This window comes from Oncorhynchus keta, chromosome 35, assembly GCF_023373465.1.
Source record: "Oncorhynchus keta strain PuntledgeMale-10-30-2019 chromosome 35, Oket_V2, whole genome shotgun sequence".
NCBI classification, from domain to species: Eukaryota; Metazoa; Chordata; class Actinopteri; order Salmoniformes; family Salmonidae; genus Oncorhynchus; species Oncorhynchus keta.
Genome location: NC_068455.1, coordinates 28,068,657 through 28,092,029, shown reverse-complemented (window position 1 = coordinate 28,092,029; position 23,373 = coordinate 28,068,657). Strand labels below are relative to the sequence as shown.

Below are 23,373 nucleotides of genomic sequence, written 5' to 3'. Positions count from 1 at the left end.
CGTACTTCACGGTTGGGATGGTGTTCTTTGGCTTGCAAGTGTAACAGTATAGACTTTACTTCCGTCCCCTCGCCTCGACCTGGGCGCGAACCAGGGACGCTCTGCACACGTCAACAGTCACACTCTAAGCATCGCTACCCATCGTTCCACAAAAGCCGCGGCCCTTACAGAGCAAGGGGAACCACTACTTCAAGGTCTCAGAGCAAGTAACGTCACAGATGGAAACGCCACTAGCGCGCACCACCGCTAACTAGCTAGCCATTTCACATCGGCAACACAAGCCTCCCCCTTTTTCCTCCAAACATAACGATGGGCATTATGGCCAAACAGTTTCATCAGACCAGAGGAGATTTCTCCAAAAAGTACGATCTTTGTCCCCATATGCAGTTGCAAACTGTCGTCTGGCTTTTTTTATGGCGGTTTTGGAGCAGTGGCTTCTTCCTTGCTGAGCGGCCTTTCAGGTTATGTCGATATAGGACTTGTTTTACTGTGGATTTTGATACTTTTGTACCCGTTTCCTCCAGCATCTTCACAAGGTCCTTCCTTTGACGTTGTTCTGGGATTGATTTGCACTTTTCGCACCAAAGTACGTTTATCTCTAGGAAACAGAACGGGTCTCTTCCTGAGCGGTATGACGGCTGCTTGATCCCATGGTGTTTATACTTGGGTACTATTGTTTGTACAGATGAATGTGGTACCTTCAGGCATTTGGAAATTGCTCCCAAGGATGAACCAGACTTGTGGAGGTCTACAGTTTTTTTTCTGAGGTCTTGGCTGATTTCTTTTGATTTACCCATGATGTCAAGCAAAGATACACTGAGTTTTAAGGTCGGCCTTGAAATACATCCACAGGTACACCTCCAATTGACTCAAATTATGTCAATTAGCCTATCAGAATCTTCTAAAGCCATGACATCATTTTCTGGAATTTTCCAAGCTGTTTAAAGGCAGTCAACGTAAACTTCTGCGACCAAGCTTTAAACTTCTGACTCAATGGAATTGTGATACAGTGAATTATAAGTGAAATAATATGTCTGTAAACAACTGTTGGAAAAATTACTTGTGTCATGCACAAAGTAGATGTCCTAACCGACTTGCCAAAACTATAGTTTGTTAACAAGAAATGTGTGGAGTCGTTGAAAAACGGGTTTTAATGACTCCAACCTAAGTGTATGTAAACTTCCGACTTCAACTGTAGCTATCCGTGATAAGAAAAGAGCAGTTCAATGCAAACATGAGGATGTGTGTGTTTGGGCGTGTGTCTCTCTGTCTGTCTTTTGGTCTGTCTGGTGAGGGGACTCCCCAAAAACATGATACTTCGCCCAAAGTGATTTTCGCAGCAGGTTAAGAAAGCATTCTTTAAAAACGAACCCTTTTCATAATCTTAACCTAATTCTCCTGCTGCCTAAATTCTCCTAACTTGCTACAAAAAAGTCACTTTCGATAATAGCTGTATAGAAATGTTTTTAGATAGTCCCATCTGGTGAGTGGGGTGAGCAGAAGGTCACAAGAGAAAAGAATGTGAAGTATTGGGGAAAGAAGCAGTATGTGTTAATTGTAGGAGTGCCCATGGGCATGATCCCCATGGGGATCAGAAGTGTCTGGTGCGAGAGAGGCAGGTTGAGTGTACCAGGGTTGGAGTAATGGAGAGGGTGTCCATATGCTGAGGCAGTGAAGAAAGTAGCGGAAGATGGGTCAATGGGGAGGGATTCTGAAAGGAGTTGTGTGAGTGGTAGATCTGTGCCAGTACAGAGGGATAGGCCAACGAGTGATATATGCTTCAGTAAGATTGGCTTTGTAGCATACTTAGCAATGGTTATCAACTGTACCGCAAAAAAATAGAGCTTGTGGTGGCAGCTGCGGGGAAGTATTTGGGTGTATGAGATTTGACTTCAAAAGAGTTACAGTTGAGTGGTGGTGTCCCATCCTTCCAGGCTGTTAGCCTGAGCTAGGACTAGATGGGTTTAAATATTGGAATAGGGTTAGATTACACATTATTTGATTTTTTCACCCCCTTTTACCACTCAAGGTATAAGAGATTTATACCCCAGTCTAGTTGGTGGCGGTAATGCAACATTTATTGGATGCCAAACGCCGTTAAACCACGAAGAAGAAGAAGACTACTAAGAAGAAGAAGAAGAAGAAGAAGAAGAAGAGCGGGGTGGAAATTGATGGGTAGGCTGAGTTTGACTGTTTTGTCACAAAGTGCAAACATTGCCGAACCTAATTGGAGCGCACGCCCTCACTTATTGTTGTGATCATTTTCTAGCCTCAAATGTTAGCTAGCTATCGTTGCTCACTGGGAACGGCACATTTAAGACAGCATTTTTGTATCTAAACATATTGCTATACTTACTGTCGAAAATTAATAAGACAGCCGCTTAATTTAAAGGATATCCTATCTCTCCATTCAACGGTACAATAGGTGATTTAGCTAGTTAATGTTAGCTAGATAGCTAAATTTAATGTAGCTAGCTAATCATTTTTTTCTCAAACGCTATTTCTGACAATCGCCTCAGTAGCTAGCTAGCCATCCCATATATATATGAATGCAGCTAGCGTATGTTATGCTGCTAGCTTGTATTTATGTTTTCTTTGCAACCTTGTTGCGATAACGTTAGCTAGCCATTACTGTTTACATGTTTTAGTCAAGGTCAGTTTATACAACATGTACTAGTGTAGCTTTGCAATGTTATTGACCTGACTACGAATTTAGTCATCCGTGCGTGGGTGACTGACGCAGCCAGCTCTTTGACAGCAGTTGAAAACATACCTAGCAAACCTGTTGACAATTATACATTACTGATGTTAGGTAGGTTTTCGAGGGAGTTTCTATAATTAAAAAAAATTATATATCCTGCAAGCAGCATTCCTTTTGTGGCAGACATATGACTCAAGCTGCCTCTTTGATCTTGTCCTATAGGATGACACGGATGCTAACTGCAGCCCCAGAAAGTTGACCTGCACCACCCTAGGGCATGGTCAGGATGGGGCCAGATGTGCCCTTGCTCAATGAATACAAGCAGGAGTTCTGGAAGCGTTTCCCTCAGATGTTGCTGGGGGGTCCGTGCTTGAAGTTGGGCTACTGCGCCCCGCCTTATATCTATGTCAACCAGGCGGTCTTGTTCTTGACACCATGGCTGTTGGGTGGCATTGGCACGCTGCTGTGCCAGCTGCAGGAGGAGCTCCACGCTGCTGTGCTGTCTGCTATGCTCATGATTGGGGCAGCAGTGGGTGTCCAGGCCCTGGCACTGTATGCAGCCCGCAGGAATGGCACGGTGGAGAGGTTGGGAGTGCCCAACATCCTGGCTGATGAGGAGGTGGAGTTCACCAACTGTGTAGGCCCAGAGACAGTGAGGTTCATCGCCCCAGGGAAGAGGTTTGGGCTGAATGTGGTGCTCCACACCATGCTGGCGGGGACCCTCTGTGGCCTGGGATAATGGTATGTGCTCCTGGGCAGGTTAACTACACTCTACGGCAGTGTGGGTGTAGCCTTGGTGGTCTTTGTCCTGAGCTGGGTGACTGTACGGCAGAGTACTCCCTTATCATCAACACGGACGCAAAGATGGCCACATTCCAGGCGCAGGACACCTATGAGATCATCCCACTCATCCGACCACTCTACATATGAACTGTCATAGCTGTGGACCTTGCTGATAGGTAAGAAATAACCAAATTGGTCTTAATGACTGTTTTGAAACTTATGGATATTTTGATAGGATTGCTTACAGAACCTGGCCAGGGGACCTCAAGCTGCTGTCAGCTACCTCATCCTCTTCATTGTCTGCTGGGCTCTCGGAGAGATCCAGGGAGCCTATGTTTTTGGAGGAGTATTCCTCAGCCCACTGTACCCAGGAGGAATGGCCAATGTCCGGGTGTTCAAGCAGCGCAGAAGGGGTCTCCCTGTGGCTGGGGCCATCAGGAGGGTGCTGCTCAATCTGAGTGAGCTCACCTTGCAATATAGTATTGCTTTGTCATTACTGAAACATACTATTCATGCATCTTAATGCATTATATTTAACAGTGACTGTGTTTTACATTGCAGTGTCTCCCTTTGCAATGATTGCTTTGCTGATGCTGGATGGCTCTGTTCAGCAACTCCACACAGCCTCTCTGTGTGGGATTCACCCGGGCCTTCAGAATGGTACACATGGATTATTTTATGTATAACGTAAGCATGTACTGTATATCAATCAACCAGAGTGTCTCTCTCTCTCTGTGTTGTGCAGGTGTGGCAGAGCTTTGAGGATGCCCTGTTTTAGATGGTGGTGTCAGTGAGGCTGGCTGCAGGGGAAACCAAATCAAATCAAATCAAATCAAATTTTATTTGTCACATACACATGGTTAGCAGATGTTAAATGCGAGTGTAGCGAAATGCTTGTGCTTCTAGTTCCGACAATGCAGTGATAACCAACAAGTAATCTAACTAACAATTCCAAAACTACTGTCTTATACACAGTGTAAGGGGATAAGGAATATGTACATAAGGATATATGAATGAGTGATGGTACAGAGCAGCATACAGTAGATGGTATCGAGTACAGTATATACATATGAGATGAGTGTGTAGACAAAGTAAACAAAGTGGCATAGTTAAAGTGGCTAGTGATACATGTGTTACATAAGGATGCAGTCGATGATGTAGAGTACAGTATATACATATGCATATGAGATGAATAATGTAGGGTAAGTAACATTATATAAGGTAGCATTGTTTAAAGTGGCTAGTGATATATTTACATAATTCCCATCAATTCCCATTATTAAAATGGCTGGAGTTGGGTCAGTGTCAATGACAGTGTGTTGGCAGCAGCCACTCACACTGTTAGTGGTGGCTGTTTAACAGTCTGATGGCCTTGAGATAGAAGCTGTTTTTCAGTCTCTCGGTCCCAGCTTTGATGCACCTGTACTGACCTCGCCTTCTGGATGATAGCGGGGTGAACAGGCAGTGGTTCGGGTGGTTGATGTCCTTGATGATCTTTATGGCCTTCCTGTAACAACGGGTGGTGTAGGTGTCCTGGAGGGCAGGTAGTTTGCCCCGGTGATGCGTTGTGCAGTCCTCACTACCCTCTGGAGAGCCTTACGGTTGAGGGCGGAGCAGTTGCCGTACCAGGCGGTGATACAGCCCGCCAGGATGCTCTCGATTGTGCATCTGTAGAAGTTTGTGAGTGCTTTTGGTGACAAGCCGAATTTCTTCAGCCTCCTGAGGTTGAATAGGCGCTGCTGCGCCTTCTTCACGACGCTGTCAGTGTGAGTGGACCAATTCAGTTTGTCTGTGATGTGTATGCCGAGGAACTTAAAACTAGCTACCCTCTCCACTACTGTTCCATCGATGTGGATAGGGGGTGTTCCCTCTGCTGTTTCCTGAAGTCCACAATCATCTCCTTAGTTTTGTTGACGTTGAGTGTGAGGTTATTTTCCTGACACCACACTCCGAGGGCCCTCACCTCCTCCCTGTAGGCCGTCTCGTCGTTGTTGGTAATCAAGCCTACCACTGTTGTGTCGTCCGCAAACTTGATGATTGAGTTGGAGCGTGCGTGGCCACGCAGTCGTGGGTGAACAGGGAGTACAGGAGAGGGCTCAGAACGCACCCTTGTGGGGCCCCGTGTTGAGGATCAGCGGGGAGGAGATGTTGTTGCCTACCCTCACCACCTGGGGGCGGCCCGTCAGGAAGTCCAGTACCCAGTTGCACAGGGCGGGGTCGAGACCCAGGGTCTCGAGCTTGATGACGAGCTTGGAGGGTACTATGGTGTTGAATGCCGAGCTGTAGTCGATGAACAGCATTCTCACATAGGTATTCCTCTTGTCCAGGTGGGTTAGGGCAGTGTGCAGTGTGGTTGAGATTGCATCGTCTGTGGACCTATTTGGGCGGTAAGCAAATTGGAGTGGGTCTAGGGTGTCAGGTAGGGTGGAGGTGATATGGTCCTTGACTAGTCTCTCAAAGCACTTCATGATGACGGAAGTGAGTGCTACGGGGCGGTAGTCGTTTAGCTCAGTTACCTTAGCTTTCTTGGGAACAGGAACAATGGTGGCCCTCTTGAAGCATGTGGGAACAGCAGACTGGTATAGGGATTGATTGAATATGTCCGTAAACACACCGGCCAGCTGGTCTGCGCATGCTCTGAGGGCGCGGCTGGGGATGCCGTCTGGGCCTGCAGCCTTGCGAGGGTTAACACGTTTAAATGTCTTACTCACCTCGGCTGCAGTGAAGGAGAGACCGCATGTTTCCGTTGCAGGCCGTGTCAGTGGCACTGTATTGTCCTCAAAGCGGGCAAAAAAGTTATTTAGTCTGCCTGGGAGCAAGACATCCTGGTCCGTGACTGGGCTGGATTTCATCTTGTAGTCCGTGATTGACTGTAGACCCTGCCACATGCCTCTTGTGTCTGAGCCGTTGAATTGAGATTCCACTTTGTCTCTGTACTGACGCTTAGCTTGTTTAATAGCCTTGCGGAGGGAATAGCTGCACTGTTTGTATTCAGTCATGTTGCCAGACACCTTGCCCTGATTAAAAGCAGTGGTTCGCGCTTTCAGTTTCACGCGAATGCTGCCATCAATCCACGGTTTCTGGTTAGGGAATGTTTTTATCGTTGCTATGGGAACGACATCTTCGACGCACGTTCTAATGAACTCGCACACCGAATCAGCGTATTCGTCAATATTCCCATCTGACGCAATACGAAACATGTCCCAGTCCACGTGATGGAAGCAGTCTTGGAGTGTAGAGTCAGCTTGGTCTGACCAGCGTTGGACAGACCTCAGCGTGGGAGCCTCTTGTTTTAATTTCTGCCTGTAGGCAGGGATCAGCAAAATGGAGTCGTGGTCAGCTTTTCCGAAGGGGGCGGGGCAGGGCCTTATATGCGTCGCGGAAGTTAGAGTAACAATGATCCAAGGTTTTACCACCCCTGGTTGCGCAATCGATATGCTGATAAAATTTAGGGAGTCTTGTTTTCAGATTGGCTTTGTTAAAATCCCCAGCTACAATGAATGCAGCCTCCGGATAAATGGTTTCCAGTTTGCAAAGAGTTAAATAAAGTTCGTTCAGAGCCATCGATGTGTCTGCTTGGGGGGATATATACGGCTGTGATTATAATCGAAGAGAATTCTCTTGGAAGATAATGCGGTCTACATTTGATTGTGAGGAATTCTAAATCAGGTGAACAGAAGGATTTGAGTTCCTGTATGTTTCCTTCATCACACCATGTCCCGTTAGTCATGAGGCATACGCCCCCGCCACTCTTCTTACCAGAGAGATGTTTGTTTCTGTCCGCGCGATGCGTGGAGAAACCCGTTGGCTGTACCGCCCTGGATAGCGTCTTCCCAGTAAGCCATGTTTCCGTAAAGCAAAGAACGTTACAGTCTCTGATGTCCCTCTGGAATGCCACCCTTGCTCGGATTTCATCAACCTTGTTGTCGAGAGACTGGACATTGGCAAGAAGAATACTGGGAAGTGGTGCGCGATGTGCCCTTTTTCGGAGTCTGACCAGAACACCGCCGCGTTTCCCTCTTTTTCGTAGTCAGACTGCCTGGGTGGGACAGTATGGGCATAGGGGTCCAGCTCCTTCTGGTAACAACACATTTCAGCATTCATGACATAGGCATGGTCTTTTTCCAGAAAAATATTTAAAGTTGAACTTTGAAATTTAAGTCCTGGTTAAATCTTTAGTATCGCCCAAAACCAGAAATGCACAAAGTTTTTGTCTTTCATTTGTCAACCCAGGTGGGCCTGCTGAGTGATAGGCTGCTCCAGTTCCTGTCCAAGCTTAAGTTTGCCCTGACCCTGCTGGTGACCTCCTGGACTTAGAAGAAACAGCGGCTTCAGTCGGCCGGGACCCTCCTGGCCCCGAACGCTTCCCTGTGTCCTCTGCTGCTCTCTGTGGTGTTCCTGTTTGCCATGATCTCTGCTCCTCTGCTGCCCCTCTTCACCCTGCCCATCTTCCTTTGGGCTTCCCTAGGCCTCAGCATAGTTTGGTTGGGCCCGTGGGCACCGCCTGCCTCTGTCCAGACTCCATCTACTACCAGCAGATGAGTGGGAGCCTGGCATTTGCTCTGAGGAGTACCTTCACCAGGGGATCACTTCGTTTGTGGGTGTCACTCTTTAGTTATTTTCCCCTGTTTCTTATTTGCATTTTCTTCCATTCATTGGTGAACAGTGTTTTCCACTAGCACTGGCTGTTGGCTAAACAGCCGACAGCCAGTGACAGGGAAACAATGCTGGCATGACAGTGTGCTGTGTGTGCGCTGAGGTTTGGTTGGTTGTAGTCAAATTTATTTACAAAGAGGAAGGGGAGAGCATGATGCTTTGAATGAATTTCAGGGCTCTACGATGTGACCATTATACTTGCATATGCGCCAATAAGTAGATGCGTACGAACTGAAAAAGTAAGCTTAAGTATGAGCATGTGCGAGTTGTGATTTATAGCAACGACAAAAAATCCATCCGTAGCTATTTAATGTCTTTATGCAATTTTGTTTCATAGCTGGTAGCTAATCACACAAAGAACCATAGAAATAAGAATGATTTATTTCTATACAAAAACCTATGTAGAGTCCCATATATCCCAACTTGCGCGCAGCAACAGTGCCTGGGACGCTGTGCGCACTGAAATATACATTTTTAGAAGCGCACAACTATAGAATTTGGTCGAATTTACCAAAAAGTCTACTGAAGTGTGACTTTGTCCTTGTGTTTCTTGGCTATTTACATTGTTTTGTTCACACGCTAGGTTGTTCAATGTTTGTTTGAGCTTGCTCAATTGGTACTAGCAAAGGAGAATCTGTCAGAGAATCCCACCGTTACCATGGTAATGGCCCGCCCCTTAGAGACAAGCTCAGAGACCGTTTATCTAAAAACCATCAGACTGCTGAACACTTGAACTGGACTGACCACCTGCTCTGATTCTCTGCACACAGACACATTTACAGTGCATTCGGAAAGTATTTAGAACCCTTAACTTTGTTACAGCCTTATTCTAAAATGAATTAAATACTCCCCCCACACACAATAACCCATAATGACAAAGAAAAAACAGGTTAAGACATGCTTGTATATTTAATGTAAATAAGGTATGTTTTTTAATTTTAAAAGTATTCATACCCTTTGCTATGACTCAATTGAGCTCAGGTGCATCCTGTTTCTATTGATCATCCTTGATGTTTTTACAACTTTATTGGAGTCCACCTGTGGTAAATTAAATTGATTGGACATGATTTGGAAAGGCACACACCTGCCTGGGGAAGGGTACCAAAAAATGTCTGTAGCATTGAAGGTCCCCAAGAACACAGTGGCCTCCATTTTTAAATGGAAGAAGTTTGGAACCACCAAGATGCTTCCTAGAGCTGGCCTCCTGGCCAAACTGAGCAATCGGTGGAGTAGGGCCTTGGTCAGGGAGGTGACTAAGAACCCGATGGTTACTCTGACAGAGCTCCATAGTTATTCTGTGGAGATGGGGTGGAATCAACCAGAAGGACAACCATCTCTGCAGCACTCCACCAATCAGTTCTTTATGGTAGAGTGGCCAGACGGAAGCCACTGCTCAGTAAAAGGCACATTACAGCCAGCTTGGAGTTTGCCAATAGGCACCTAAAAGGACTCTGACCATGAAACAAGATTATTTCTCTGGTCTGATGAAACCAAGATCGAACTCTTTGGCCTGAAAGCCAAGCATCACGTCTGGAGGAAACCAGGCAACGCTCAACACCTGGGCAATCACATCCCTACGGTGAAGCATGGTGGTGGCAGCATCATGCTGTGGGGATGTTTTTCAGCAGCAAGGACTGGGAGACTAGTCAGGATCAAGAGAAAGATGAATGGAGCAAAGGCCAGAGATCCTTGATGAAAACCTGCTCCAGAGCACTCAGGACCTCCGACTAGGGCGAAGGTTCACCTTCCAACAGGACAACGACCCCAAGCATAAATCCAAGACAATGCAGGCTTCAGGACAAGTGTCTGAATGTCCTTGAGTAGCCCAGCAAGAGCCCGGACTTGAACCCGATCGAAAATCTCTGGAGGGATCTGAAAATAGCTTTGCAGCAACACTTCCCATCCAACCTGACAGAGCTTGAGAGGATCTGCAGAGAAGAATGGGAGAAACTCCCCGAATACAGGTGTGCCAAGCTTGTAGTCATACCCAAGGACTCAAGGCTGTAATCACTGCCAAAAGGCACATTTTGGCAATGTACTGAGTAAAGGGTCTGAATACTTATGTAAATGTGATGTTTAAAAAATATTTGCAAAAAAATATAAACCTGTTTTTGCTTTGTCATTATGGGGTATTGTGTGGGGATTGTACTTCAAACCCGGGAGGCTTGTTACTTTTTATTTGACTTGCGACTCCAGGTACTGGGTGAAGTGAAAGTACTTTGATAACTGTTTTTCCAGACATGACTTTAACTTATGTACAATGTATGAAATGATAATGGTAAGGTAAACAAACATTACATTTACACCGGCAGTAACGTTGTCAGACTTCCTTATTTACCCACACTTTACAGTATACATTACATACTGCATTAGGTGTTGGGCATATGTTTTCAGTTTAATCTTTAACCCCTATTGTTGGGAGAAGCCATTAATTTTCCAACCACAAGCAGTTAGAACAGAACACCATAGTGCACTTAGTGTTCCAGCTCCGTGACCTCATGGTTGTTTTATTACTTACTGTGTATGTTGACTCAATCGCAGTGACAGTGAACTTTTAGATTGGTCGAGCAGTGAATGTATGCAGATGAAAGAGCCGGGCGGGGGGAGCCTCTTATGGTTTCATATTAAGAGGAATGTTGTTGTGAGTTGCTCAGTAGAGACACCGGCAGTAATGTAAGCTTGCAGGATCAAGTTGTCATTCCCGAGAAGTGACCCGAATAAAATCGTTCTGATCTGTATTCATTACATCGAAATGTTTCAACACCATTAACCTCATAATACTCTAAAGCCAGACAGAGCTTCTTCCAAAAAATGTGTTCAGTGCTCTATTTGCTGTCAGGAGGGGGGCAAGGAAGAAACTGAGCAAGTACAAGCTTAATTATTTATTGACTACTCAAAACAGAAACAGAAATTGCTATAGTAATGTCATCACTCAATTGTGTTTTCTTGGCTAACTGGGGGTGCCTGAGCTGTGATGTTTAATTTAGGCTAAGCGCTTGTTGGGCATGCTATACCCAGTAGAACGAGGAGAGTTTGTAGTGTAGTGTTCTTTTTTCTCTCCCTTTGCCCCCTCTGTGACATTGGCGGCTGTGCATCAGTGAGCATTGAGCGGGAGCGGAGAACGCACAGCGTGTCATTTCCCATCGCGAGGCAGCGTCGGTGACTATTCCGAAACGCCGCTTTAGGATATTACATTATCCTTGAACACTAGTCAAACTTAAACGAAAGCAACCATCGCTCTGCCACTACAACTTCTCTAAAAATGTCTGTCCGCTCTCCCCTCTGTCGACCAAAAATGAAATGCCCCCTCGTACAAATTGAATATTTAGAGACTAATGGAAAGCCGAGGAATTCACTATTTAGATCTGTGCAGTCAGCCAGTTTAAACTGTATCATGACCTTCCTCTACAACTGAAATGGTAAATTAATCCGACAGCCAAGTTATCCACAGCCGAAAAGACTCACTGATGCAAAATGAAAGGGTTCTGTGACCAGGGGGAACTTATCTATGTATATACTCCAAGCTTTCTCATCTTCAGCCCCCAGAGGATAGCATCTCTTGACTGCATGTCCTATAATAATAATTTACCACTGGGATGACTGTGACCAAGTATAACACCACTCAAAGGTTGCGATGAGAATATGCTATGAATAGGGACATGATGCATAATGGAATCAGCCTTACTCGAAATCTTAGCTGTGGATAAGTGTATGAAGAAGCTGATAGGCCTACATTTGATTTTTTTCCTTCCCTTTGAAGGTTCTCTGGCTCCTGGCTTCCACTTCCTGGGTTGCTTCCAGGACACTGCATGGTTTGGATCATGATCTTGGAGAGAAGATATGGCTACTGCACGGTCAACATCAAGGTACTGGTTCATTAATGGTTGTGTTTGAATCGCTCATTTGTGGTGAACTCATTTGACCATTTTGTTTCAGGGTCTGGAGCTGCAGGACACGTCGTGCCATACAGTGGAGGCTCGGGGGGTGGATGAGGTGTTTGAGGGGGCCTTTGAGCGGCTTGGTCTCAACCAGGGGTTAAACCTGCACTTGGGTAACGCCCTCACCCCATGTGCTGCCCTGCCTGTCCACGTCTACTCTGATGCCCGAAATGTGCTCGCATGACCTGAGGAAGTCCAGGATGACTTCCTGAAGGCCCTGGTGTAGCTGCTGCTGAGGAACTCTGTCCAGAGACATAAGACTTTTACTGGGGACACCGGGAAAGGAAAGTAAGTTCCAGCCCTCCCATCTCGGCCAGTCAACTGTCACCCAGCCTTCAGAGGCTGTTATGGTGGAGTCCGTCTCCTCTCTCAAGTTTAGACGGGACAGCTCCAGTTTGACGACCTCCGGTGACTGGTCAGATGAGGATGTCCTGTTTGGGGCTCAGCCATCCAGGAGGACGGTGGTGCTGGTAAGTACAGAGGCCCAGCTGGGGGACACAGTGCTCTACACCAGCCCCTCACTGCCAGGCTGTGGAGATGGGCAGTAGGTTTGAAAACATGGCCCTCTCGTCCCTCCAGGCTCTGGGTCTCCCGGCTGTGGACAAGGGCAGGAACCCTGAAGTACCCCCCACAGAGTCCTCCGGCATCTTGGCCCATGCAAACTTTAGCTGCCCCCACACTGAGCTGTTCAGTCTGCCCCCTGGGTGGAGGACATCCCCCTTATCATCCCGGTTGCAGCAGCCCTATGCTTTTGTTCCCCGAGTGGTTTCGGTTCACTCTGGGGCAGTTGGCGCTGTCCATTCAGGACAAGGCTTTGGAAGATGTGGCCAAAGCCCTGAAGGAGGATGAGGAGCTGAGGGACCGGTCATGCCTCATCTCCCTGGGGACAGAGTCTGCCTTTACCAGCCCCAGCTATGTCTACAGGGTCTACTGTGGGGACGAGCCTTGGACAGAGGGGCTGGAGTGACTCTGAAAACAAAGAACTTGACCAGCTTGCACTTAAGGCTTTCAGGTCAACATATGGAATCAAAAACATATATACTGGATGTGTGTTACACATATTAAATGTTGCTATCCAAAGCTTTTACCTGTAATTGATCTATTTACCTGCAGGTACAGTTTCAAGCAGCTGTTTGATCAGGTGAGTCTGGGGCCAATAGAGTCTTGAGGAGCTGTTCAGCACACTGGAGGAGTATGAGAGGGACTGGTACATCGTCCTGGTGGCTGAGAGGCTGGCAGGACTGTCCTACAGGAGAAACCCTCTTCTCACCGGGCCATGACCTCACCCTGGTAACCACGCTACACCTGTGTTTCTGTTACCTTACTAACTCACAGGGTTCTCACTTAAGTAACCCAACAAACAACTGATGAACTATTAACATTGCTTAAAAATTGTTTGTTTATATAGTGTTTTGTGTGGTGTTATCTTTGGGGTGTGTGTATTTTAAACTGAGCTAGTGGTCAGTACAGTAAGTAACCTCTACCTGCCGGTCTGTCTCCACAGAGCACTTACACAGGGCTGGTTCAGGTAGGCCGTCCGAATGAGGTGGTGGTGCGTGGCCAGTGGGCTAACCTATCCTGGGACCTGCTCTACGCCACCAACGATGATGAGCAATACAGCAACCAGCCCCCCCTCTGTCCCCTTGCACCTCCCCTGCTTCTAACCTCAACCCCTTGTTGGGATACGCCATCTTCACTGACTTCCCTATACCCACCCTGCCTCGTGTTTGCCTAACTTTGTCACTGGGTAAGCCCAATGTTGTGACCTGTATATGTGAGCCAATACTGGCCCGCAATTAATTTTTGGCCCCAAAAAGTTTTGTAAAATACAAGATTCAATGTATTTGGGGAATTTTATTTTGTGAAAATAAATATGATCATTAAAAATTCGACAAATAAAAACAGGTGCTCATGTCTCAATGTATGAAATCCTTTTTTGCATTTTTTGGGCTTAGTTGTGGTCAATTTGCAGTTTACAAGTGAATCTAGTCGCCTACCCCTGCACAAGGGTATCTTAGGAAAGTACCTGGAAGGCAGATTAAAACAAATGGTTTCATTCATGCAGGAGCGACATTACCAAAGGTGTGGTACTAGTTCAAACAACAAAATATCAGCTTTCTGGAGAAAACATATTCAGAATACATTTATCATTCTGGAAAAAACAATTGTATCATGTGTAAATTAAATTTAATCGTGGACAGCCAACACAGTGCCAATGTCATGATAAACTTATTTAGTAATTGTTTTCCCTCAAATACTGTTATGTAATGCTCCCAAAGGCAAAATGGGACAAAAATGTTGCTTTTTAAAATTATTATTCAGTGTTAAATACAAGGATGTGCCGTTCGGGTGGTCTTCATTTTGCTATAATTTTGTTTACAGTTCTTGTTTTTAAGACTAACTAATGTTCTCTTGTACATTCTGGTGTGTAATTGTATAAACACTTAACGTTTTCAAAGAAACCTGATAGGCTATTGTTTACTGGAGATTGGTCAGTGCTATAGACATTCATCACAGATCTGTGGGGAGTACATTAATTATACTCCACCTATCAATCAATTTAACAATCAATTTAATGTTCCTCCTTATTCTGAAATACTTTTTTCCCCATCAACTGAGTCAGCCTGGACACATCCTAATTTCATAGGCTAGAGAAAAATCTTCAATGTCTCTATTTCCACCCGCATCCCTATTCTTCTGCTTTGTGAAGAGAGCTGAAAGGAAAATGTTTTAGGACAGCCAAAAATGAGACAATTGCTTCCAGGTTCAAGTTCACCCATTTCAAGGTGGAGCTCAAGCATTTGGAATGCCTTTCAGGAAGACTTGGGCTTTGGCTTTGTGAAGTACGCAGAGTCTGCGTCCTGTAAAACAAAGCTTAATTTTAAAGTTGTTTTTTTCGACTGTTAAAAAATCTATCACAGGCAAAATATAAACATTTTACATTCTGGGGAGACGCTCCGTCACTCAAGAAGTTAAGGCATCAGAACATGGACTTGTCAACAGGATGATGTGGGAATAGGTCATATCTCAGTTTAATGAAAGGCGACCGATTCTACTTTATCCATATATGTCCTATGTTCTGAGGCCGATCTTGCTTCATTGTCTGTTTTAGGTGTCTCGATTTCAAATACTGTTCATTGACAGATGAAGAATGAAAACCTGCAAACTCACTAAGTTACCTTTGCCTTTCCTCAGTCTGTATTTTCTCTCCTTTGTCATTTTTTTAAAAATATATTGACCAAATCTTGAACATTCCTACACACAACTAAACCACCGTGGTTGGGCGACATTGTCCATTCAAATCCTGACACAAATGTCTGGTCAGTCAGAAAATGACCTTTCTGCGTGGCCCTCAGCTGTCCAGCAGAGGCCACCAGACGTAGAAGTCAGTCACTGCCACTGGGAATCAGTCATGCCCACTGCTATACCCTGGCCAGTGTGGCCGCCCCTTCTCTTTATCAGGCTGAAGCAAGGTCAGTAACAGCTGAGCCCCCTAGCTGTTAAGAGACAGCTCTAAATAGAGTCTGCTTTACTCAAGTATTTGACTGTTCACACGGTTAGTGCCCCCTTATTCCTGGCCTGGAAAGGCAAGGTTAACCTTAGAATGTGAAAGCAAGGCCATGCATAAACGATGCCTAGTGCAGGGATGGGCAATTCCAGTCCTCTAGGGTCTGATTAGTGTCACTTTTGCCCCATCCCCATCGAACACACCCGACTCCAATAATCATGATCTTCAGTTTAGAATGCAATTAGTTTAATCGGCTGTGTTTGCTAGGGATGGGAGGGAAAGTGTGACACCACTCCAGCCCAGAGAACTGGAGTTGCCCATCCCTGGCCTAGTGCGTTTCACCCAACTCGTCCTTGTGTACACCCAACAGTACATATTTTTGATGTAGCCCCAGACAAACTCACCTGATTCAACTCATTGAGGACTTGATTCGTTGACAAGTTGAATCAGGTGTGCTTGTCCGGGGCTACAACAAGTGTGTACTGTTGGGGGTACTGGAGTTGGGAAACACTGCTCTATGGAATACACTGAGCTCTAAGTTATGATCATTCTAATCGGCAAAACTGTAACAATATATAGTATGCAGCTCAGAAAACACATTCTTCAGCAAAATCATGTTGTGAGACCTACAGAAAACCAATACTAACCAGGCCAGCCTTGAAGTTCTGCACCCTCTTCCTGCCCAGCACATCAGTGATGAACCAGGCCCAGGTGGGAGCATACTGCCACACATAGTAGAACAGCAGAAAGGGCTGCTGGGCAATCCACATCTCCTTGGTGCCATTGGCTATACCCACCAGGATGAGACGCACACAACGACTAGTGACCATCTTGTGTTGCTGGTCCCCAGCAGTGGGAATGGCCTTAGATATGGAGGGGATAAGACAGGAAATTAATGTCAACACTCGTACAAAAATGTTCCGTTCAACGGAAGTTAAATCATACTTTAATGACAATTATTTGAAAGACCAATGGCTTTCCCATGAATGCGTTGTGACATCTTGACAATAACTAAATGTGATGCAATTGCAACGTAAGATGTTAAATTAAGCATGAATTCAGCAATAATGTGAAAAAAAAATAAATAAAGAAATTCAATGTGAATAAATATTCACAATTTGGAAGCAAAACCCACCTTTCCCACTTCTTCTGTGAAAGCATTCTGGACTATCTGTGACTGTACAGGCCCTGGACATACTGTGCTGATGAGTATCCTTGGGTATTCAGTCAACTCTGTTCGAAGAGAATTGAAGAAGCCCTGTGGAAAAAGTAGATTGATTAAAATCTCAAGATTTTAATCAATCTAGATGTTGTACAACTAAAAAAGGGCAGAGGGTGGCCCATGATTGATCTCACCTGAAGAGCGTGTTTACTGGCAGAGTATCCGGTTGCCAGAGGTGCCCCAGCCAGGCCGACCACACTGCTTACAGTAACTACACTGCCCGACCCTCGCTGCGTCATGTGGGGCAACACCTGCTTGGTAAGTGACACTGTGCCCAGGAAGTTGAGCTCCATCAGCGCCTGGTACACATCCACACTGGTCTCCAGGCACAGAGAACGCTGGCTGCGGCCACCATTGTTAACCAGGATGTCAATCTAAATGGGCATAGTGCAGAGAGAGACCGGAACAAAGCAAGCCATGTATCACCAATTATCTTATTCTTCAAAGGAATTTATTGAATTCATGATACACTGGTAACAAAATCAAGACTTGGTTGTGAACATTTCTGCCAAAGGTATAATCAAAACACAGATTCCAAGTGGAAACAACCTCATGTCTCAGAATAAGAGAACACGTCTTATAAGACAGCGCTAATATTGGACTTAGCCTTGAACTGCATTTTCATGTGCATAATGTGCCTTTGGGAGCTGGTTGGTAGTAAGCTAGTCTGATTAAATCAGGCTGTAATGCACAATGAATTGGTATATACAGCAAGAAACATTTAATGTATTGTCTTATAAATAAGGCCAGTCTGGTTAGACTATTAAGTAAATGCGAAAAAATGATGTCCTACATCAGTGATTCCCAAACTGAGGGGGTCAGCAGGGGGTCAAGCCACAGTGGGAACCACACATGCAGAGATCTTCCGTTCACCGACTCTGCATCTCACAAAGACACTGCAGTTGGAACCAAAAATCTCAAATTTGGACTCATCAGACCAAAGGACGCGTTTCCACCGGTCTAATGTCCATTGCTTGTGTTTCTTGGCCCAAGCAAGTCTCTTCTTATTATTGGTGTCCTTTAGTAGTGGTTTCTTTGCAGCAATTTGACCATAAAAGCCTGATTCACGCAGTCTCCTCTGAAAAGTTGATGTTGAGATGGGTCTGTTACTTGAACTGTGTTAAGCATTTATTTAAACTGCCATTTCTGAGGCTGGTAACTCTAATGAACGTATCCTCTGCAGCAGAGGTAATTCTGTGTCTCTTCCTTTCCTGTTGGAGGTCTTCTTGAGAGCCAGTTTCATCATAGCGCTTAGTGGTTTTTGCGACTGCACTTGAAGAAACTTTCAAAGTTCTTGAGATTTTCCGGATTGACTGACCTTCATGTCTTAAAGTTATGATGGACTGTCGTTTCTCTTTGCTTATTTGAGCTGTTCTTGCCAAAATATGGACTTGGGCTATCTAATGTATACCACCCCAACCTTGTCACAACACAACTGATTAGATCAAACGCAGTAAGAAGGGTTTGAAATTAGAGTGTCTAGTTTGAGAACAGACACCTCACAAGTCTTCAACTGGCAGCTTCATTAAATAGGACCCACAAAACACCAGTCTCAACGTCAAGAGTGTAGAGGTGACTCCGGGAAGCCAGCCTTCTAAGCAGAGTTACAAAGAAAAAGCCATATCTCAGACTGGCCAATAAAAAGAAAAGCTTAAGATAGGCAAAAGAAAACAACACAGACACTGGACAGAAGAACTCTCACTAGAAGGCCAGCATCACGGAGTCGCCTCTTCACTGTTGACCTTGAGACTGGTGTTTTGCAGGTACTATTTAATGAAGCTGCCAGTTGAGGACTTGTGAGGCATCTGTTTCTCAAACTAGACACTAATGTACTTGTCCTCTTGCTTAGTTGTGCACTGGGGCCTACCACTATTTATATTCTGGTTAGAGCCAGTTTGCTGTTCTGTGAAGGGAGTATTTCACAGCGTTGTGTGAGATCTTCAGTTTCTTGGCAATTTCTCACATGGAATAGCCTTAATTTGTCAGAACAAGAATAGACTGACAAGTTTCAGATTTTCTTTTTGTTGTTTCTGGCCATTTTGAGCCTGTAATCGAACCCACAAATGCTGATGATATAGTAACTCAACTAGTCTAAAGAACGCCAGTTTTATTGCTTCTTTAATCAGTACAACAGTTTTCAGCTGTGCAAACAATTGCAAACTGGTTTTCTAATGATCAATTAGCCTTTTAAATTAGCCTTTTAAAATGATAAACTTGGATTATTGGATAAATTTGATGTTATTTTAATGGACATAAAAATGGCTTTTCTTTCAAAAACAAGGACATTTCTAAGTGACCCCAAACTTTTGAACAGTAGTGTGAGATATATATATATATATACACACACACACACACACACACACACACACACACACATACATAGATAGATATATCCATCTATACACACATACATAGAAAAAACAAATTCAAGGAACTCAGTCCAGCTTCAAACTGAACGCACAAGGTGCAATTTCAAAATTCAGTAGTGAATCATCAGTTCCTCTTGTCATGTTAGTCATTGCATACATACACCCCCTCCCAGAGTGAAAATGTTTGGGAACCCCTGTCCGACATGACTAATGCCTGGTTACTTCTTCCATCTTTATTGAGTGGTTAATCAATTGGAAATGGTCAGACACTGAATTAAATTGAACTAACTTAAAATCCCAATAAAATAAAGAGCGATAAGGGAGAATTATTACAAATGATCAAGTGTAGTGGTCTTACATTGCCAAAGTGCTGGATAGCAGTTTTCATTTTTGCCTCATGGGATGCTCTCTCCAGCAAATCAAGTGGAAGAACAAGAATATCCTTATCTTTCAAGTTGGAGCGCTCTTGGGAAAGAAAACATTTTTCATTTAACTGGTCTGCAAATGAAAGGGCTAGGTGTATAAAATCACACTTACTACTGTGACTGTGTGCGAGAGAATACTGTTTTCATTAGACGAGAGAACTATCATCCTCACCCAAACAGTGAAGTTTCACCCTATCCAACTGATCCACACGGCGAGCAGATAGAATCAGACGAGACCCACATCCAGCTAGTTGGTAAGCCAGCTCCTCCCCTATGCCACTGGAGGCTCCTGTGACCCACACCACCAGCCCTTTCAACTTGGTATCTAGAAAACAAGCAGCAGATTGTGTTACTTTTCACAGCAAATACTGAGAAACAGTACTACAACCTTGTTTGTGGAGGGTGGTGAACAGTCATATTGTGCCATACAGTTGTAGCGGTCATATTCACTATCACCTGGTTTCTCCAACTATAATAGAACAGGTCCTTCCACGTTGTTGTAATTTCCCCCTAATGGCCCTTGAGGGCAAGCAACCAACGTAATACAAAGATACATTTTGTTTATATGACAAATTCTGTAGTCGGACCTCTCTGGATCTCCAGATGTTCCATTTCATTGCTGTTTTGCAACATTGTGTGGATATTGCTGTTCAAATCTAAAGGAGATCCTGAGAGGTCAAAGTCTGCTTGGTGCTCAGAATACAGAACGTGTCATCAAAACAACCTTTGTGTTACATTGGATGGATTCTTCAACATGGAACTGCACTGAAACAATGTAGATATACAAGTGAGAGCAACGTGTAACACAGTCTGTATTGAAAGATTGACTCCTCGTACATTGCCACATTGTGACGACTGCCTTGAGTTATTGGTCAATACAAGTTCATTAAGGGACAGGTATGTTACCTGGCTTGCTCCCAAACAAGGTTGCCCATAGTAAGGTCAAGTCAGCGTCCGCAAACAAGAAGCACACAAACTGTACAAGCAAGCAAAGTGCAATTCCTGTGAGTAACGTCACGCCCAAATCCATAGTCTTCTGGCTTGTGTGAAAATGTTATGAAAGTCGCAGCGCAGTACAAGAACAACAGTTATCTGCTCTCCAGCGTTAGAATAAAACGCTGTAATAAAAACGTAAATAACCCGGAAGCGACTATTAATAGAAACGAAAACACTTCCGGTTACAGTTTACTCAATTAGAAGATATTAAAGACAGATTTAGAATTTAGAAATACATGTCAGGATAAATAGACAGTGTTCATGCTGATATTTGGCGCTTTAATAGAGACAGAGAGTGATAAAGGATAATGTGACAAAGACATGTATTCGTGAGAAAAATAAGATTGGCCACAGCTATTTCCATACGAAATGTATTTTTGTTTCTGTTAATTCTGTATTTGCCCATACAATGTTTAATCCATGTATGGGTTTTTGTTTTGATATGACATGCATATCAACCACTGCTAGAGGATATCAACCACTGACTGCCTCACAGGAATGATGTAATGCTTTCAAGTACGCAACCTGCAACATCCGGGTCTTTTTCGATTCCTGTTGTAAGCTGTCTGTCAAGTGAAGAGGCTGGGGCTTTCGGCTTGACGCTATTTGGCCTCAACAGCTCCGGCCTAAAGCTGTAAAGGAGGTACATTTGAAATATACTTTACGTCGCCAAATGAGAAAGTAATGTATCCCTGGTTTACTTAGAACAGGGAGTTCCGCACTTGCACAAATTAATGTACAGAGGGGTAGAGGTGCTAGATAACGTTACCCACAAACTATCAATCTTGTTGGTGTTTCTGTCGCAACTTCTGCTTGTCTTTACACTTTCAAAACAGCTCTTTCTGATTTTGGTAAGTCACATTTGTTTGTGCCTGTAAGAAACTGTCTACTAAGTTAGTCCGTTAACATTTGCGATTAGCCATACTCACTAGCATTGGGGGTAGCGCGATGAGTCCGTGAGGGAGTGAAGGCCTGTCAATGTTAACGTTATGTGAACGCTTGAGGTTCTTGGGGCCGAGGCCCACAACGACGCAATGTTTTATTTTAATTGTCATATTGCCGCCGGAGGATATAAGTTAGCTAGTTAGCCAACTAATAAACGCTGTTCAAAACATTGTTGGTAATTTCGTGAGTTTTTCTTGTTCTAGAAATGTGACTAGCCCTGGCTCGGTCATTGACTTAGTAAGCCGATGACTAGTTAACTAGTGTTAGCGTGTTATTGTGACGTAGCTAATGCCAGTTTACCAGCAGATTTAGCTAGCGAACGTTAATTAACGTTACCTAACAAATATTGCCAGCTAACTATGTTGGTTGCTAGTTAACTATTTAACAGATTGCTAAACCAGTTAGGTAGCCAACATCATTAAAACACCAAGATAGCTAGCTAACGTTAGCTAGCTACACTGTTTATTGTAATGTTTTTAGTTCACGTTAGCGACCTAACCACACAAGAACAACACTTAACTAGTAGTGGACGTTTGCTTGGGACCTAACTAGGAATCTAGCTAGCTGGATGGGTTAGCTAGGTTTTTGCAGTACTGACTGTTTTGTAATGAACTCATGCAATCAATGGCCAACACCTATAACATAGCTCGTTTACCAGATAACGTTAGATCTTCATTGATAGCTATAGACGTTCATAGCTAGTGTAGTGAGACAAATATTTAGTTTACATTAGTCACCTATTTTTGCAGACTGGTCGCATAGACTAGAGGTAACATAGTAAACGTAAATCCGGGACAGCCAAATTGGTATGATACCTACAGTAAGTTACCAGTCAAAAGTTGACACATCTACTCATTCCAGGGTTTTTCTTTATTTTAATATTTTCTACATTGTGGAGTAATAGTGAAGACCTCAACTATGACATAACACATATGGAATGATGTAGTAACCCCAAAAATGGTTTAACAAATCTAAATATATTTTAAATTCTTCAAAGTAGCTACTCTGCCTTGACAGCATTGAATTCTCTCAACCAGCTTCACCTGGAATGCTTTTCCAACCGTCTTGAAGCAATTCCCACATATGCTGAGCACTTGTTGGCTGCTTTTCCTTCACTCTGCAGTCCAACTCATCCCAAACCATCTCAATTGGGTAGAAGTCGGGTGATTGTGGAGGCCAGGTCCTCTGATGCATCACTCTCCTTCTTGGTCAAATAGCCCTTACACAGCCTGGAGGTGTGTTGGTTCATTGTCCTGTCGAAAACAAATGATAGTCCCATGAAGCGCATACCAGATTGGATGGCATATCGTTGGAGAATTCTGTGGTAGCCATGCTGGTTAAGTGTGCCTTGAATTCTAAAGAAATCACTGACAGTGTCACCAGCCAAGCACCACCTCCATGCTTCACTGTGGGAACCACACATGCAGAGATCATCCGTTAACCTACTCTGTGTCTCACAAAGACACGGCGGTTGGAACCACAAATCTCAAATTTGGCCTCATCAGACCAAAGAACAGATTTCCACCGGTTTAATGTCCATTCCTCGTGTTTCTTGGACCAAGCAAGTCCAGTCCATGTTGAGATGTTACTTGAACTACGAGAAGCATTTATTTGGGCTGCAATTTCTGAGGCTGGTAACTAATGAATTTATCCTCTGCAGCGGAGGTAACTCTGGGTCTTCCTTTCCTGTGGTGGTCCTCATGAGAGCCAGTTTCATCATAGCGCTAAATGGTTTTTGTGACTTCACTTGAACTTTCAAAGTTCTTAGAAATTTTCTGGGTTGACTGACCTACATGTCTTAAAGACATGATGGACTGTCGTTCCTTTTTG

General features: G+C 44.4%; 3 protein-coding genes across 8 annotated transcripts in view; 2 read left to right on the top strand and 1 right to left on the bottom strand.

Moving 5' to 3' along the window:
• The first annotated feature begins 1,744 nt into the window (after positions 1-1,744).
• Positions 1,745-13,813, top strand: pcnx4 (pecanex 4). Its single transcript, XM_052495665.1, is given in 21 exon segments — positions 1,745-2,175; positions 2,924-3,525; positions 3,528-3,652; positions 3,720-3,942; positions 4,046-4,115; positions 4,117-4,144; positions 4,230-4,299; positions 7,518-7,564; positions 7,718-7,937; positions 7,940-8,081; positions 11,809-11,947; positions 11,950-12,006; positions 12,077-12,259; positions 12,315-12,607; positions 12,609-12,828; positions 12,830-13,047; positions 13,049-13,090; positions 13,192-13,239; positions 13,241-13,309; positions 13,311-13,368; positions 13,583-13,813. Coding segments are annotated over 20 exon segments (3,030 nt in total). The 5' UTR covers positions 1,745-2,175; positions 2,924-2,978.
• Positions 13,814-13,912: 99 nt separating this feature from the next.
• On the bottom strand, positions 13,913-21,262 carry dhrs7 (dehydrogenase/reductase (SDR family) member 7). 3 transcript variants are annotated; one of them, XM_052496826.1, is made up of 7 exons: positions 21,124-21,262; positions 19,775-19,927; positions 19,536-19,642; positions 16,943-17,182; positions 16,722-16,844; positions 16,234-16,449; positions 13,913-14,939 (listed from the first exon to the last, which is right to left on the bottom strand). In XM_052496826.1, exons 1-7 carry the CDS (start codon positions 21,245-21,247, stop codon positions 14,892-14,894), a joined length of 1,011 nt encoding a protein of 336 aa, XP_052352786.1. In that variant the 5' UTR covers positions 21,248-21,262; the 3' UTR covers positions 13,913-14,891. The 3 variants fall into 3 exon arrangements, with proteins under 3 accessions (XP_052352786.1, XP_035608073.1, XP_035608074.1); XM_035752180.2 differs by lacking the exon at positions 21,124-21,262 and adding an exon at positions 20,509-20,757; XM_035752181.1 differs by lacking the exon at positions 21,124-21,262 and adding an exon at positions 20,059-20,210.
• LOC118368238 (protein phosphatase 1A-like) overlaps positions 21,102-23,373 on the top strand; it is a 28,146-nt gene continuing 25,874 nt past the window's right edge. For 3 of the 4 annotated variants that reach the window (XR_004822285.2, XM_035752178.2, XM_035752177.2), the window contains exon 1: positions 21,179-21,449. Coding sequence is in view for 2 of the 4 variants with exons in the window: in XM_035752178.2 (XP_035608071.1) it covers positions 21,333-21,449 (117 nt within the window). In the remaining 2 variants the exon portion in view is untranslated. Of the gene's footprint in view, positions 21,450-23,373 lie in introns of all 4 variants that reach the window. The other variant, XM_035752179.2, reaches the window with a different exon arrangement.

Bases quoted from the DNA above. Each gene is read 5' to 3' on its own strand.
- dhrs7 (XM_052496826.1), bottom strand. From the start codon at position 21,247: ATGTACCTCCTTTACAGCTTTAGGCCGGAGCTGTTGAGGCCAAATAGC. The intron at 19,928-21,123 runs GTTGCGTACTTG...CTTGTTTTCTAG, and splicing joins AAAAGACCCGGATGTTGCAG to ATACCAAGTTGAAAGGGCTG. The intron at 16,450-16,721 runs GTGGGTTTTGCT...TCCATATCTAAG, and splicing joins TCACAGAAGAAGTGGGAAAG to GCCATTCCCACTGCTGGGGA.